The sequence below is a fragment of the Podarcis filfolensis genome, assembly GCF_964270895.1.
Source record: "Podarcis filfolensis genome assembly, chromosome: 14".
NCBI classification, from domain to species: Eukaryota; Metazoa; Chordata; class Lepidosauria; order Squamata; family Lacertidae; genus Podarcis; species Podarcis filfolensis.
In genome coordinates, this window is record NC_139616.1 from 33771561 (window position 1) to 33789009 (window position 17449).

The 17449-nt window shown below is 43.0% G+C and overlaps 1 protein-coding gene across 36 annotated transcripts in view; it reads left to right on the forward strand.

Moving 5' to 3' along the window:
- GLYR1 (glyoxylate reductase 1 homolog) overlaps positions 1-17449 on the forward strand; it is a 42886-nt gene that overhangs the window by 21085 nt on the left and 4352 nt on the right. For 3 of the 36 annotated variants that reach the window (XM_083585214.1, XM_083585222.1, XM_083585223.1), the window contains 10 exons: positions 4036-4122; positions 7700-7756; positions 8518-8568; positions 8673-8746; positions 10834-10933; positions 12384-12494; positions 14756-14857; positions 15561-15723; positions 16380-16559; positions 17067-17191. In XM_083585214.1, coding sequence (XP_083441340.1) covers positions 4036-4122; positions 7700-7756; positions 8518-8568; positions 8673-8746; positions 10834-10933; positions 12384-12494; positions 14756-14857; positions 15561-15723; positions 16380-16559; positions 17067-17191 — 1050 coding nt within the window. The remainder of the gene's footprint in view (positions 1-4035; positions 4123-7699; positions 7757-8517; positions 8569-8672; positions 8747-10833; positions 10934-12383; positions 12495-14755; positions 14858-15560; positions 15724-16379; positions 16560-17066; positions 17192-17449) is intronic. The other 33 variants (XM_083585245.1, XM_083585228.1, XM_083585231.1 and 30 more) reach the window with 15 other exon arrangements.

Genomic DNA, 17449 nt, shown 5'->3' on the forward strand with positions numbered 1-17449 from the left:
TTTCTTTCTTCCTCAGCCATAATCATTTATATTAGTTGGCTCTTCCAAAGTGCTCAGCTTTAGAAGTTTCATGGAGTGGCTCCTCTCTCTGGGAAATCCAACGAGATAACACCATTTTTCCATCTTGTTGCACGCTAACCAAGGAAACGGAGCACAATTTCACCGTCAATAGTGGTATATGTTAACATCTCCATCTCATTTGTGCGTTTGGTCAGATGACAGCCCTTTCCATCTCATCCTTTCTCCGGTGCGGTCAGGCTGGAAAAGGGCCAGTTGCCTTGATAGATGAGCACGAAGAAAGCTTCTAGAAGTGGATTACGTAGCCAGAAGACGTCCGTTTCTATGCATTCCTAATTCTTTGCCAGCCTTTGATTGCTCACCCCCCGTTGTGGTCTGTCCCATCCTTGGACACTTGACAGATGTTCACTAGCGGAACGTGGCCACCTCTATCTATTCAAGAAAGTTGGAATCTCCTGGCGGTTGATGTTACCTACTTCAATTCTTACCAGTTGAATGGATTACTATAATGCTAATGCTCCACGAGGCTGAATCTGAATGCCACTAAGAAGCATAAGACAGGATTACTAATCAGCTAAGATTTACTGAATTGCATTCCACTCATTTTCAGTTGAATGGTACAAAGTGCTTCCCTCTTTCTCGCTGCCATCTTTTATTAGGTCACAGTTGTGACTCATCTTTACTAGTTTGAGGTTTAGATTCCTGCAGTCTGGGAAAACCATTATTGATACTTTATTGGTGACTGACCAGATCCCTGCGTTTAGATGTGATGAAGCTGCTTGCAAGTAGGATTTTCCCTGAGATTTTATTTTAGGTTATACATTTCCAAAACAGTTGGCTTGAGGGTGTGCATATTTGCTAACTTGTTCTTTTGGAGAGTGTATCAGTACAGTGGAACCTCGAGTTGCGAACGTGATCCGTGTGGGAGGCACATTTGCAACCCACAGCACCGCCTCTGCACACGCACACGACGCAATTCGGCACTTCTGCGTATGCACAAAGTGCGGTTTTGGTGCTTCTGCGCGTGCGCGAGCACCGAAATCCAGAAGTAACCGTTACGGTACTTCCGGGTTTGGTGCGTCTGTAACTCGAAAACGCGGAACCCACAGCGTTCGCAACCTGAGGTATGACTAGTAAATTTAGCCCTTTTAATTTCAGAAGCATACTAAGTCACTGGCTGAATACCAGGTGAGGGGGGTGTCCCTTTTTACATGGTTGATTGCAGAAATGATGGCAGTTATGGATGGATTTTCTGGCTGATGGAGCAGCAGCATCAAGAAGTTTGGAAAGAAAAGAGGCTACTGAAAGCAACAGACTTCTTGATGACACTGCTCATTCAGCTACCACTGCTGCATACTCTCTTGCCCATTGAAGAATATTCAGTAATTTTTCAAAATATAATCATCAAAAGAGTGTGGGAGCCCCGTTCCAGTGGAGGAGAGCCCTGCTTTTGTAAGAATGGCTGTTGGACCAGGCTTTGTATAGATAGCACTGGCTGTGACAGTCCAAGTCCTCTTGGCAACTGAAATGGTCCTGGTTTGTTACTGTTGTGGAATCTCACTCTGCCTAAAATCAAAAGGGATTGCAAGCTGCTGTAGAAGATGGCTAGAAAACATCTCACTGAGAGGTCTATTAATCTGTGCACTAAATGGACACTGGTTGGTTGGTTGGTTGGTTGGTTTAGCCTTTTACTTAAAATGTGGTGGAGATGGGAGGTTTAATGTAGGAGGATAGTAGAGTTATTGTTGTCACCAGATTCCAAAGACGGTGATGCTATAAAATGCTTCCTAGATTATGATGAGGCTATGGCAACTCCCTCTACACCTTCAGGTGGTTGTTGTAAAATAATTTATACCCACCTTTCAACCCCTGCAGATGTCTTTCAAGCTGATAGCTCAATGGGTAGAACGTATGACTCTTAATCTCAGGGTCGTGGGTTCAACCCCTACACTGGGGAGAAACTTCCTACAGTGCAGGTGGTTGAACTAGATGGCCCTTAGGGTCCCTTACAACTCTACAATTCTGTGACACCAGTCATCACATCACATCCACACACAATGTTTAGAGGTTGCAGAGCAGTACTGTATGACTCTTGGTCGCTCTTTGTTTATATTCAAGAGATCCAGTACCACATACATGCATTTTACACGGTACGCAAATTCATGGTGATTCCAGGGGTAGGAGATGAAAATGATTGTTCCTGATCATAGGTTTGGAAGGAATGGGAAGGTTCTGCTATCATTCAGGGTAATCTCTCCACCGCCCTAGCCAAATCAGCCTCTACAGTCCAGCCCCCCACGTATATGTAATATAGAAAATACATATATACACACAAACTGAAGGAATTTACTGCAGAACCAATAAAGCCAGATGGCACAGGATTGAGAAGACAAGCAAGGGCATCTTTACCATCAACTCTACACATGTTCGCTCAAAAGTAATTTCCATCAAGTTCACTTCATTTTAGGTAACTACTGCATGTATAGGATTGTAACTATCAAAATCCAGCATTTGCTTAGCAAAAGATAAGGAGCCTATTATGTGACTGGGTGGCTATTTTGTTACTCTTGCAACTCTTACACCAAAGGGATTTAATACTTAATAAGGGTTGCCAAAGTGTGGACTTGGCCCAGCTGAAGATTGATGGTAGAGTTGTAAGAACTACCATATAAAAAGAATAGTGGCTTAGAATAGCCAAGGTTGATAATATGAATCATAATGTTTTGGTCCGTTGAAAAACCTAAAAATCTTAGCCAGATCATTTATTAAAATAGAAAGCAAAAAATGGTGGTGCTTAGAAGACATGCAGTGAAAATTGGCCAAGATTCCAAAACCAGTAAAGATTTTGCCTTTTGTTCATCGCTTTCCTTCTCCCTCAGCAGTAGATATAAATTAGAGTGTAGTGTGCTTTTGGCACAATTCTTCATTCCAGAAATTGGGACCCGTTAAGAAGAAACTAGGTTAGAGGTGAAGGTTGGGTTCTGTTTGAGTCAAGGAAAGGGATGCAAATTGATGTTTTTATATATATATATATATATAACAAGAGGTTAATAATGGTAGAAGAGCAAGCTGAGATGCACTGTGTTCTCAGTACATTTCTCCATGACAATAATGGCAAAGGGAAATAAGATAAGATGAGGGAGTCCTTCTTGGAAATAAATGTCATTCTGGCTTGTGAAATTTACTGGATAGCATGATTTGAATCATTGTCATGTGCATTGATTATGTTACGTTCATGATGTTAAGCACACCTAATAGGGTGTAAGTCTTAGTGAACCTGGGGGTGGGGTGGGGACTTGCTTCCAAGTTTACAATAGGATCTTGCTGCATGGATTATTGCTTGATTGCTTTGAGTCACTTTGAAGCTGCTAAAAGTCCTTGCTTATTTTGGTTAATTTGCTTTTATTGGATTTATTGTCCATGCCACCCACCCCAGGTTCCTAGATATAACAGAAATTAAATCAAATCAATAAATTAACCCATTTTTTAAAAAATACTGTACGTTACCAGAATTCAAATTATCTCTGGTCTCATTTAACGCTACCCATTAAAAGCTGGCCCCAATAAATTATTACTTGCCCAACTTTCACCAAATACTATAAGCTCAGACCTTGGGAAAGAGAACATTTTTTATTGTAGAGTCAACACTTCTCTGTCCTCTGTGTATAGAATACAGATGGACCCTTCCTCACCATTCATTCCTTTCCTTTTTTGCACATGAGAGATGACACTCTCCTAACCAGCCCAGCCATTTGCTCCTAGCGCAAACCCCTTTCTTCCACTGAGAGTTTTTCATATGCCATTTTGCAAGCACGTTCCACTACTTGATTTTGGAAGTTATATTCCTTTGTAAGAGCAACATTTTCCAAAGAGTGATTGGGGGATGTGGAAGAGGAAAATATGCTTCATTATATTTGTTACATATTCATTTAGCTGCTATTCAAATATCCTGCGCACAGAGTTTTGGGATTCTGTCCGTAAACTTTGTTCTTATTCAATCTCCTCCTTGCTTCACAGGATCTGACAATCCCTGAATCGAGCACAGTGAAGAGAATGATGACTGGCACCATGGCTGGCTTTAAATGGCCACCGAGTGTAAGCGAGGTGATTTAATTCTTTGTCTTTTCCTCAGTGGAAAAAATTCTAGCATTTCTGCTGTTGTGCGAAGCACAGAGGGGTGGAACACAGTAATTCTCTACTTTGCATACATCAGAGCTTCTTAATGGAAGGCTTGGTTCCCCATATTTTGTGCAAGAGACCCTTTCCTTCCTTGCTCTTCCATTTCCAGTCCTCTCTGTGCATGACTTGCATCATGCCCCTTTTCCAGTTTCAAATACTCACCTCTTGTATTACTTCATCTCCTCTCTCTTACTGTCCCTATTCCTGTACCCATCTCTGCATTGCCCTAGTTACTGTCTGTTTCATATGGGCGAAGGGAAACAAGAGGAGGAGCCACTAGGCTCGTTCTAACATAACACTAAACCATGGTTTAGCATGAACTGAAACAAACCTGAATAAAGCCTTGGACTCACCATCAGCCAAGAGAAGGATTTCTGCAGTGTTTAGATTTGCTTCCATTGAAACCTGGCTTATTATGTGCAAACCAGGCGTTGTGGTTTAAAGATGTTTTGGTCAGCTTCTGAGCAAACCAACTACTAACCATGGATTATGAAGCTGGCTTGCTCAATTTAACCAAAGCTTGTTTTAAACCTCAGTTATATTGTGATGACAAGTTAGATTTCAAATCTATAGAAGGCCTTCTGGTTGCATGGGAGAAGATGATTTGCTCTTGCTCATTCCAGCACTTGTACATAGTACCAAACCATAGTTTACGGTTGCATACAAACCAGCCCACTGTAGAAGAGGCGTTACTTTTCCATGCATTGGTGCTTTAAGTTGGGTCACCTGGTGCCATGGTGATGTCAGGTGATTGACAGTTGTGTAGCCCTGTTTACCTATCAAAATGGTTGGGTTGTGTGTGTGTGTGAGGAGCTTGGGATCCGGCCATTCCTCATTCCTGACAAAACCCATTCTGCAGTCTTTCAGTCTTAAGATGACAATAGTAGTCTTCATCTAATAGCCTAGTTTAATTAGTCTAATAGCTATGCCCTAGCTTCTTAAAACATTTTAAAATTAAATTTATATAAATAATAAATATATTTTTATATAAGTCATTTCTTAGGGCAGCTCTTTAAAATGGTTTAAATCACATACCATGAACAGTGCATTTACTAGTATTTAAAGGTCTCAGATTACTATTGCACTAGGCATGCCAGGCCTGAGAAGCAAGCTATAAGCATGTTCTTATATATGTTTACTCAAAAGTAAGGCCCATCTATTTCAGTAAGGCTTATTCCCTGTTTACTTGTAAAGTGTTCTGAGAAACTCACTTTGGAAATATAAAAAAAAGCTGTTACGTTATGAACATAGTGGCTCAAATGCAAAAATATAACTTGTGAACATGAACAGAAATGCTCCTGTCTTTCATCATTTTGGGGGCTAGAGAAAATAACTTGGGAAATGGGGATGAGACCCACAAAGTGAAGCAATGCAGAGCAAGATACCACTCTTCTCCTTGCCAGAAACACTAGCATGCTCAACTGCAAATTTCCTAATCTCTCCCACCCCTTAGACTCCAATGTTATGTAGTTATAGTAAAGAATGACCCCTCACACTACCAGGCAAAATCCCTGCAACACAGAAGTCATGCAGGTCTGTCCTAGAAAGAAAGGAGGAAAGAATCCAAAGGCAAACACACATCATGTTCAGAATTTGCTTTTTGCATAGCTCAGTATGTTCATTGTTGCCTCTTTGATCTTTGAAATGCAGTACTCATAAGCTAGGAGGTAAGGGTAGAAGCTTAGCAGCACAGGTGATTGTCTGGGGCTCCAGGGCTACCACTTTACAGCCCTCTGGCAGCAGTGAGGAGGCAGCAGGACTTCCTATAAAGAATGCAGCAGTTGGCAAAGTTGGTAGGGCAGGGTTAGTCAATGTGGTGCCCTCCACTGTTGCTGAACTCCCATCAGCCCCAGCCAGCATAACCACTGGTGAGGGATGAAGGGTGTTATAGTCTAGCAATGCCTTGAGGGGCGGGCACCACATGAGCTACTCCTGTACTAGGTCCAATAGCAGAGAGGGGATAGAACTCATGGAATTGTTGGCTGATAGAAGTCTTGTCACTTGATTCTCCCTGCAATTTCCCCTCCCCTCCTACCCTTCCTTGCTCAGTTCTGAGGGCCAAACTACACAAGAAATTAAATACATCTTTGCATTTGGCTTGCAGGGTTTTTAAATACAAATTTCCTTCCAAACCAAATTTTGTATATTTATCACAATTATTTGTTTGCTTGTTTATTTATTATTAGTCAGATTTGTATACCGGCCTTCATCCGAAGATCACAGGGTGGTTCACAACATAAAAACACAAAATGTGAACGCAAAATATATAATAAAACAAAAACAAACCAGTAATCTCCCGCCTGCAAACACATTTAAACAGCCATAGAATGTTAAGCAGCCAAAGACGGGGTTATAGAGAAACATTTTTGCCTGGCGTCTGCAGATAGGTAATGAAGGCATTCCACAAAATGGGAGCCACCACAGGAAAGGCCCACTTTTTGTGTTTCCACCCTCTGGTCCTTTCGTGGAGGAAGCACACAAAGAAGGGCCTCAGATGATGATCTCTGTATCTGGGCTGGTTCATATGGAAAGAGGCAGTGATGACGAACATCAAAACCTATTACACTGTTAATGCAATACCAGTTGAATCTTGTCTTTCTCTTTGTTGTGTGACCATTGGTAGAAAATATAAGGAGGGGTAAGGATGATTAGATAACCACTCAACACCAATTATTAGTTGAAGAGTTGATAGTGGCTGGTGCCAAGAGGCAGAAGATAAAAAAAAGTAGTCAAAGTAGTTTCTGAGATATCACCTTAGGTTTGGTTTTTGGAGTTGGCAAACTGTGTCCCTCACCGTTTAATATTTATCAGAAACATTTCACTTAAATTGATGATTTCCATCTAACATGAACATGCTCTTAGAATGGGTAGTACTTAACTGAGTTATTTAAAGGAGTAATAAACCGCTCTTCAGACAAAAAAAAAAGGCTTCCTAAGTGACTTATTTTTTAAAAAAAAAGATTTGAGAGCACAGACCTGTAGCAGAATTTTAAGCATGTTTATTCAAAAGTAAATTGCTTGCTGCTTAATAGTGTGCTTAGGATTGCAACTTAGAAACCAATACATTCAGATGAGTCCTGTTTTTAAAAGGAAAGTGCTTTTATGGGATATATCACAAGCTTAAATATATCCCAAGGAGTCATTTTCAAGCAGCCTCCCATAATGTTGCCATGGGTGGCTTTCACTGAAGAGGCTATTGTGTGTATTATGTCCTGGAAATTACTTTCCTTCTCCTGCCAATTCTTTCTGAGCTGAACTCCCCAGCCTCCCTCTCCTGGACTCTCTTAATTCCCACCTCTATTACCAAGCATAATGATAACTTCTTGACACACATCCTGTATTAGGTACAGAGATAAAAACAAGACTCTTGCTAGTCTGTGGCAGACATCAAGGAGTCTCCTCAGAATTGAGAAAGTGACGACCCATTAAAATGTGTGTGGAGGCTTTTCAGACTTGAAGTTTGGTTGCCTTGGTTTCTAAGTTTGCCTCTTTGCAATTGCAGCCTGTGAAAGATGGCGACCCTCATTTCCATCACTTCCTGCTTAGCCAGACAGAGAAGGTGAGCAATAGGTTTGGCTGATGAGTTCATTGCTTGTGGCACTTCAGGAGTTGAAGTCTCTGTGCCAGGTTTCATTAGTTTTGCTTTGGCATTCATAAGTGAAAATGCCTTTAAAGCTGAGCCGTGACACCCTCAGATTTCCTTGAGGAACAGCAGTTTTTTACTTGTACATATGGGACAGGTATGATTTTAAAAGTTCCTGGAGCAGGTCACCAGAAGTTGCGCATAAGGCAGCTATAGGGAGATAACAGTCATTTATTTCACCCCACATGCATTTCATAAAGATTCCTCCATCCTAAGGGAGCATGGTTGGGGAGTAGGAAATAGGATGTTGCCTTATACTGAGCCAGATCATTGATCCATCTAGCTCAGTATCACCCTAAGCCTAGACTCTCCACTGACTGGCAGCTGCTCTCCAATGCTGGTAATTGAAACTGGGTCCTTCTGTATGCAAAGCAAGTGCTCTACCCACTGACCTGCAGCTGTTCTCCTGCAATAATTATTTACTTGGGTGTTTTTTTTGCCAGATCTCTCTAAGCTTGGTTCTTCACCTATGAGTTCACAGTGTTATCTGGGATTGCCCTGGAGGGAAGGTGTTGAGCATAAGAACTGTTTTTCTCATACAGAAAGTAGGGTGGGGTGTCTCTGGCTTGATCATAATTAATTGTCTATTCATGCTGAGTATATAGGTCTACTTGCCCTGCAAGACAGCAAAAGAGTTTTCCCCAAAATTTGTTATTTTCCTTTTCCTCTCTATGCAGCCGGCTGTTTGCTACCAAGCCATCACAAAGAAGCTGAAGGTGTGTGAAGAGGTATAGCAGACTTCCTTTTTTACTTGCCTGCATTAAAGTTTTGAGGCTGCCTGTTTCTGTAAAGTAAAATTATCTTTTATGGCTGTGTTTTTTCTACCCCTTAGGAAACAGGGTCCACGTCTATCCAGGCAGCCGACAGCACGGCTATCAATGGCAGCATCACTCCCACAGACAAGAAGTAAGAACCTCCTTTTCTTTCATTTCCCTCTGATTCTGAAGGCTGCCGTGTCTGCCTGTTGGCTTAAGGAGCAATTTGCAATATAACACATATGATACATATGTGTAAACAGTTATAACAATTGCATATATAAAACATTTTTAAAAACCATAGTTATATGTGTTACAGCAGTTGAAAATAAGATCACATATGGAAAACTAATTCAGATTCAAAGCAGATACCAGTTGGGATAAAGATTTTAGAAGGCTTGTTAAAAGAGGAATGGCTGAGTGAGTTTGTGTTTTTATAAAAGTATTTCTGTATCACCATATTATAAAATATAAGGGTGATGTACAACAAAACATTAAACACCATTAAAAACAATTCAGAGAATCACTAAAGTAACTGGCTAGTCTAAACATTAGAAATTTAAATAGCTGCAAAGGCCTTCCAGGATATTAAAAAAAGGCTCCAAGAGATGCAAGAAAGTCAAAAGCAATGAGTTTCTTGAAGAAGAGCATGATCAAACTATGATAAATAAAATTAGCAAGACTTCCTGGATATCGTAATGAGCCTGCCTGCTGGTCCGATGAATGCATTTTGAAAAATGAAAGTTGCTTTTATCACAACTCTAGGGTCGTTGCATGAATGTGCTGGGAGTTGCCCAGTCTATATGTGGGTGAAAGCATTGTCCTGCAAGGTAGGTCAGGTGGCCTAATCTGTTTAACCACCAACCCCAAACCACCAGACACATGGGTAGAGGCGGAAGCATTGTACCTTCCAAGAACTGCACTCTGTGACACTTGTGTCCTCTGGCACTTCCTGTGCTCCCCCCCCCTTTCTAGAGTGACAGGAGCTACGGTTGCACTTCCTGCCTCGCTCTCGGAAGCAATTTCCCTCCTGCTCCGATGCAGAACAGGCTGTGGCCTGTTTGTCACTGGAGCTGTCTCGGAATGTCCGTTTTTCAGGCTTGCTGAAGGGAAACTTAATATATAACAATGAAAGTATTCAGGTAAACCCTTTCCCCTTAGCAATTCGGAAGCAGACAATGCGTCCCTCTGGGTTGGGCTCTGTTAGTGTAAAAATGTCTTAGCAGTGGCTTGCCGCAAGCCTCTCATGGTGGTTTAGTTAAGCATTGCAAGTGCTGCCAGCTGTGAACTGAACAGCAGACATACAGGAAGCTAAAATGTGTTAGCTTTATTAAGATCAGTTTTGAAACGCCTTTGTTAATTGAGGAGGGAAACAGTCACTTGTACTCTTTGTAAGTTTCCAAGGGTAATTTGTCTTTGTTCCATTCTGGTATCCCTTGTTCTTGCCACTGCCTCTTTATAGTTTACTTAAAGTGCATGCAGGGCCCTCTCAACCAAAATTCTTCCAATACCCCCCTCCCCTCCTTACTAATTTGGATAAGGAACGTTGCATGTTAGCAGTGGCTTTTCCTAAGCATGAAACCAGAGTGGCTGCTAACATGTGAACTGTAGCTTAAACAAGCACTTAATTCTCTTTAAGTGGCATGGCAGAAAGATTTACAAAAACATAAGTGACTTTTGATCTGTGAGTTGTGCACCAGGATACCAAATGCTGTGTTGAGCTTTCTGAGGCAAACTAGCTAAGAGAGGGAGTTGCCCAGTCATTGCTGAACTGTACTCAAATTTAGGCCTTGCACATGCAGACCCAAGACATTTTTCACTGCAGCGTCCTAGTCCGTTTTGTGCTATCAATGAGTATGATTTGTGCACCCAGTTCTTTGTTCTCCTAGGATGAGGTTCTCTTATCTGCCTGAGCAGAAAGTAATGTCTCTTAAGTCCAGACTGCTTGTTTAGGCATGCTGTATAGAGCAGATTTTTTATGTCTGTCAGCCATTGGCTCTTTGCTAGGGATATAAATGTGATCCTTTTGGTGTTCCTGCTCCTGAGAACATTGGTGCTCACTCAATAAATCCTCTGTTACTATGAATTACGCACTTTGCTGCCTGCCTCTGTATGTCTTGTTTCCATGAAGCTTGAACCCCACAAGGCCTCAAAGAGCCTCTGCGTCTATATCTCCAACCTCACATTAAGCCCTTATGCAAATTTCCAACGCTACAAACTTCCTTCTCTCCTCCCCAGGATAGGGTTCCTTGGCCTTGGCCTGATGGGGAGTGGCATCGTGTCCAACTTACTAAAAATGGGTCACACTGTCACCGTCTGGAACCGGACTGCTGAAAAGGTGAGTTCATTCTTTGGGAAGTATGAGGCAATATCATACATGGTCTTAGTCACCTAGTCTAAGCTTCTTCATCTGCAGAGAGACTTCATTATGAAGCTGTGGCGACTTTCAGCTTGGCTGACCTTAAGCCATCATCCCAAATGTGAACAGTGGGGTTTCACTGAGCTTGGAAGTATAGTAATGAGGAGAAGCCATTTAGACAAAAAGTATGCCTTTCTGTCAGTCACGTCCGAGACATGCATTTCTGAGCTCCACCACTGCTGTGACAAAGTCAGCTTAAATTATCACACCAGAACATAGTAGCCATGGTAACATTTTCCTTCCCTCTGCTTCATGTTCTTTCCTCTCATTTTGTGCTATTTTTGTGGCTAGTAGCAGAAGCTCTGCCTTCTGATCTCTGGAGCAGCTGTGCCCACATCATTCTTGTATCAAGTTTTTGGAGATGGATTTATTTATTTGAAGCATTGGTTTACCCTGCCCTTCAGCCAAAAAGGCTCCTGGAATAGCTTGTATATGAGATCAGTGACATACAAGTCAGTCCCTTCAGGCTTTCAACCTAACAGATACAACACAGGAGGGAAGAGGAAGAGAAGCCGACTCAGGCATCAGTTCGTAGTGAACACATAAGTAGCTTTTGAATGGGAAGATTTGAATGAGAGGAGGCCAGTGGCAGCCTGTCTCAGCAGAGTCAATGGAGTGGACCCTGAAGTCCCTCTCCTACAGCCAGCTGGAATGGCTAGTCTATAGATTGCTTGAGCACAGTGGAGTGAGAGACAGTGTGCATGTCTAATTCTTAAAAACAGTGATCAAACTCACAATGGTGCCCCCCCCCTTATTCTGGGGTAAAAGCAATCAAGAGACTTGGAGCTACCATCTAGCAGCCTGTGACAGCAGGGGAATGGCCCAAATGTTCAGTGCCCACACAGAGATGATAAAAGCTAATGCCAGGACCCATCCCCACCTACTGCCACCAGTAGAAAGTAGCAGGTTGTCTTCTGTCATTCAGGACAGGTGAGGTTTTCTATTCCCCACCAGCCCGCATGGGCTGTGTTTTGGAACTGGGCTCTAGCTGTTGCTACCTGTTTGGCTATTAGAAGGTAGCCTGCTATCATTGGCCTCTTGAGCTGTGTGCCTGATAAGTTGCTATGGAACCCCTGGGGTCTTTGGAATGCTCCTTTAAATGCACTGCCTAAAGTAAAAGGATAGCTAACCACTCTAGAAAGCAGAGAAGAGAACCTGACATCACTGAACGTGATCTCCACAACCCAGAAAACAAGGTTCTTCTAAATAGCCTAGCCCTGTTTCATTTTGTTCATGTGAATGTGGTCCAGGATGCAATCCTCTTCAGTTCACCATGGGCACATCAGGGTCCCTGGTAGAGAGAAGCCAGCTTTGACCTTTATTATTCAGTGGTTTCCATTTCTTACATTTGGGTCTGTGACTTTTGCAGTGTGATTTGTTCATCCAGGAGGGGGCAAGGTTGGGAAGAACCCCCGCTGAAGTGGTCTCCACCTGTGACATCACTTTCGCCTGCGTATCTGATCCAAAGGCAGCCAAGGATGTAAGGATTATCTCTTTTTCTTGCACGCTCTCACCTTTCTCTCAGTGCTGTACACAGTGCTGACTTTCCATGACCAAAAACTCTTCCAAAACATACTGACTCCTGATGAATGACTCCCTCCATTGATTGCAGTCATGAATCTCTGCAGCTCTTTATTTCTAAGCCAAGAAAGTGCAGAAATCATATTCCTCATTGTAATGGATGCCCCAAAGTTTGTCTGGTACAGTAATTCCCAAACTGTGCATCAGGGCATGCTAGTGTGCTGCAAGAGAGTCTGAAGTGTGCCTTGAAAAAATTAGTAAACTGGAGGCGTCCTCCATTCTGTGTTCCTTATAGCAGTGAGGGCCCGTGCAACATTGATTAACCTTCCTCACTTTTTACTTAGCATATATATAAGGACATGCTAGAATTAGACTATTTGAATTGTATCAGAATATTCAATTGGAATAAGTGTGTGCTAGGATTCCCTTATGCAATTGCTGATGGATGTAGGAAAAGCCCAGAAGCATCACTGTTGTCTTGCCTTGACTGGGAAGGGGGAAATAGGAGGTAGTGGTAGTTTCAAGGAGGAAGTCTGGCTGCTGTTCTGAGAACAGAAATTGTGAGAATTAAGAGTGAAGTGTGCCTCGCAGAGTATCAAATATGATACTGATCAGTATGATACTGATCAGAGTATCAAAACATGGCTCTAGTATGTAGAACAAGGTCAGCCTGTCTTTTCGGCTGTATGTTGATATTTTCTGCCCAAATGCTTAATCTCCTTCTAAAGGCTTTTCTGTCAAATGACTGGAATAGTTCACAGTAGGTTTGGGCAGAGCTGGTTACTTTTGCTTTTTGTTTTCTTCATTTTGTGTGGTTGCTGGTGTAGTGTATGTTTATAATTTTCATGATCCTCTTTGAAGGCTGTAGTCTAAAGGCAATATATAAAACAAATAAAGGACTGTGTGTGCTGTGGGATAGGATAACCACAGTCAGCCACAGAAGCAAAATGTATCACTTCACAGTTTAAAATGTTTTAGATAACTTTATTGTGACTTTTCCATAACCGCAGCCAACCCTGTGAGAGGTTGCTATTGTTCCCATTTTACAGCTGAGGAACAGAGGCTGAGAGTGACTTGGATGAGACCACCAAGAGGTGGAGCTTGAACCTCGGTCTCAAAGGCTGAGGTCAGATGGAGTTTGATTAGTGTGTGCTTTCCCAGTAGCACACTCCTAAAACCCGAGACTACTAATAGAGGGTGGAATAAAGAGGACTGTGCTTGTGCTGCAAGTTTTGTAGCTCTTATGTGGCTGTAAGAGTAGGCTTGAAAAACTGTTATCTGTGCTTAGCAAAATCTCAGAAAAGCAGCAGAGAATCCCCTGGCACAGTTAAGTATATATTTTTATTTATTAAGTGATTTTGCTCCAGGGTCCTACCTAAGCTCATGTTATCCATACAACTCAACCAATGCACAATACAAGTAAAATACACAAAAATAATTGTGTGGCTGAGTGTACATGAAGTAGAGTAACACAAAATGTATGATCTGCTCCTCCTAATAGGACCTAAGAAGCTGCCATTGTGCCAGGTCAGACCAAGTCCATCTAGCCCAGGAGTTAGGCAACTCTTCATCTGCTACCTTTTTTAAAAAGGATTTTCCCTCCCCATATCATTTAAAATGGCCAGTTTTCATAACCAGCACCCAATCCAGAGCCCTACAATGTCAACACATCAGTCAAATCTTACCCCTGCTGTTTTATATATATGTAACTGCAAGGCTGTGAAGTTAATAGAATGGGAGGTTTCATCCTTGAGTAAGAAGTTGGGCTGCATGAATTTTGGATTCCTTTTGAGTTTCCGTTTTATACAGGTGCTGCAGTATAGCACTGCAGATGTGTGCGCATGCTCGGCTGACCCTGTGAGAAACTAGTCTTATTTCTGTGTGGTCCAGTTCCTCCCCTCTGCCTGGAACTGCAAATAGTAACACATCCTAATGGAGCTACAACCAGACATCCCTTATCCAAGATAGAGAGAAAATGTAGCCCAAGGCAGTAATGCCATCATCTTCCTGATCCTTTGTTAGAGCTTCCTTAAAACTATCCTCTGTCTAAAGTGAATAGCAGCATCCTACAAGGTAAATAATGTTGAGGCCACTCAAGTCATGGGGGCACTTTCAGCAAGCCCTTGTGCAGAGATGGTTAGCAGGAGGCCCTTTAGCATTGGCATAGGTGGGTTTCCTTTGCAGACATCCTATTGCTTTGGCGCTCTTCTATTCCCACAGCTGGTGCTTGGTCCTAGTGGAGTGCTCCAGGGTATACGTCCAGGAAAGTGCTACGTGGACATGTCCACCGTTGATGCAGACACTGTTACAGAACTGGCTCAGGTAAGCATTGCAAACTGAGTGCCTGGTGTTATTTTAAATCATGTAATAGGGTTAGCTCTCCTTCAGGATGGTGTTCATTCACTCTTTTTCCGCTACATGCAAATTCTACCTTAAAAGAGCCAGGCAATTTGCAAGCTAAAAATTGAGACCTGTAACCAGAGATTCAGATTTTTTATTCAAATGATTTGTGGAAGTCTGCCTCACCTCCCTGTACCACGTTCTCTCCATGTCAAAGTTCGTTTGCCCATTTCCTTCTTGCAAACTGTATGCCCTTTTGCACACACATGCACCTGCCTACTGTCCTTAGGATCTCTGAACTTTTTCTTCGATCTAAAGAAATGGTAGCCAGTATGGTGCCCTCCAGATGCTGTTGGAGTCCATGAACAACTGGAGGGCACCAAGTTGGCTGCCCCTAAATTGATGTGATCTTTCGGTTCCCTCAAAAGTGGCTGCGCTGTCAATAGTCTCCTGCTGACATAGTCAACATTAGCCAATATATGGGGTGTTTTCAACATCAGTGTCACCACAGCAGGTTAACCCAATGGCTAGAGGGAGTTCATGGGTGCTCCTGTCATTAATAGGTGCTTGGGGTTTCCTGTATTTCCTGATGGTTTTCAAGGCATAGCTTTCCTCTTTGACCTCTTGGTTGGTGCCGTATGTGTGTGCCCCATTTAATTGGGACATTTCTTCTCGTTTCTTCCAGGTGATCGTATCCAGGGGTGGTCGCTTCCTGGAGGCACCAGTTTCAGGGAACCAACAACTCTCTAATGATGGCATGCTGGTGATACTAGCCGCCGGTGACAGGGGCTTATATGAAGACTGCAGTAGTTGTTTCCAAGCGATGGGGAAAACCTCTTTTTTTCTAGGTAATACCTTCCATCCCAGTGCTGAAGAGAATCATAGTAGGCTGATCATAAGCAGAATATAGTTTAAGCCCACTGAATTCAGTTGGCTTTAGTGTGCCTCGATTTGTATAGTAAGGATGGGCAATCTGTGGTCCTCCACACTGTTGTTCAACTAAAATTCCCAGCAGCTCCAGGCCAGCTGATGGCCAGTAATCAGGAGTTGATCTGGAGGGCACCATGTTGCCCACCCTTGCTATCAGTATCTCCATTCTGAGAGGTGGAATAGGAAGGTGAGTCTCCCCCTCAGCATGTTTAGGTAAGAGAACACAAAACTATGGTAAAAAAAAAATTGTTTTAGAATCCAGCGTCTGTCTAAAGCAGTGATACAGGCAACCCCTGATTTGCAGAAGGGTTGTGTAAGGAGTCACGTGCACAACTGCGGAGCACACATAAGCCCACTATGCTCCCACCCGCTGTTAGGCCCCCTTTTCTGGCCACTTCCATGTTGCTGTCATGCACGCATTTATATTAGGGATTCAGTCCACCCATCCCAAACCAAAGATGTGGTTGCTTTCACTGGGTGTCTTTCAGAACGGCTTAGATGTCAGTGGGCATGGTGCAGGTTCTTGGTTTTTTCCTTATATAGAGCTGTCCAACAGTGTGTGCCTCTCTCACAGGGGAAGTGGGCAATGCTGCCAAGATGATGCTCATTGTGAACATGGTCCAAGGAAGCTTCATGGCCACAATAGCAGAAGGACTAACTCTGGCTCAAGTGACTGGTCAGTCGCAGCAGACTCTTCTGGATATCCTCAACCAGGGACAGCTCGCCAGCATCTTCTTGGACCAGAAGTGCCAAAGTAAAGTTCTCTCCCATCTTTTCTTCTTAACCAGAAAGCTGGTTTAAGTGTCACCAAACAGTTGCATAGTGGGGTTCAAAGAGTGGGGGAAAGGAGATAAGCATTGCTTCTGGGATTCACTATTCCATTAGTGTAGTGTAGGATGGATTTGCTGCAGATTCATACTCCCACATCCAAGCCAAAGATTTTATCCACTGAACATTGCATGCTTGTTGCTACTTCATCCGTCTTCGCAGCCAGGCTTTTAAGAATATGGGGTGATACAGGAAGTCCGTGGTTGGGGGAGGGTCACAGTTTAGCTGTGTTACTGAAAGGAGGGTTAGGAAAGATATCTGCCTTGAAGATCCCTTTTAGAGTAGCAATCTGACTCTACTTGACGTCTTTAAGCAGGATCAGTTTGATCCTGGCACTGGTGAAATCTGCAAGGGAAGAGAGAAAGCAAGTCAGCAGCTGGGAAAGTGGAATGTGAAATGTACCTGGGGTTTTGTTTCTTTTCTTTTTTTCCAGACATCCTGCAAGGAAATTTTAAACCAGATTTCTACCTGAAATACATCCAGAAGGATCTCAGATTAGCCATTGCACTAGGCGATTCTGTTAACCACCCAACTCCCATGGCAGCTGCAGCCAATGAGGTATGTGTGCTGCCCAGGTCTCCTCTCTTGCTCCAGTTCCATCTTTAGGAGAGCTCCTGATACCCCTTTTTGTAAAGGTCAGGGGAGTTGCCACTTTGGTCCTGCATGGCCAAGCCTCTTTGGGTGCCTTGGCCACGCGGCCCCCAGTCTTCCAACTTTGGAGGTATGGCTCACTGGCAAAGGACTCCCACCCTCCTCCTTAGCTTCAAAGTTTGGAAATAGGCTGGACCACCCACCATGCTCGCCAGAGGGACGCAT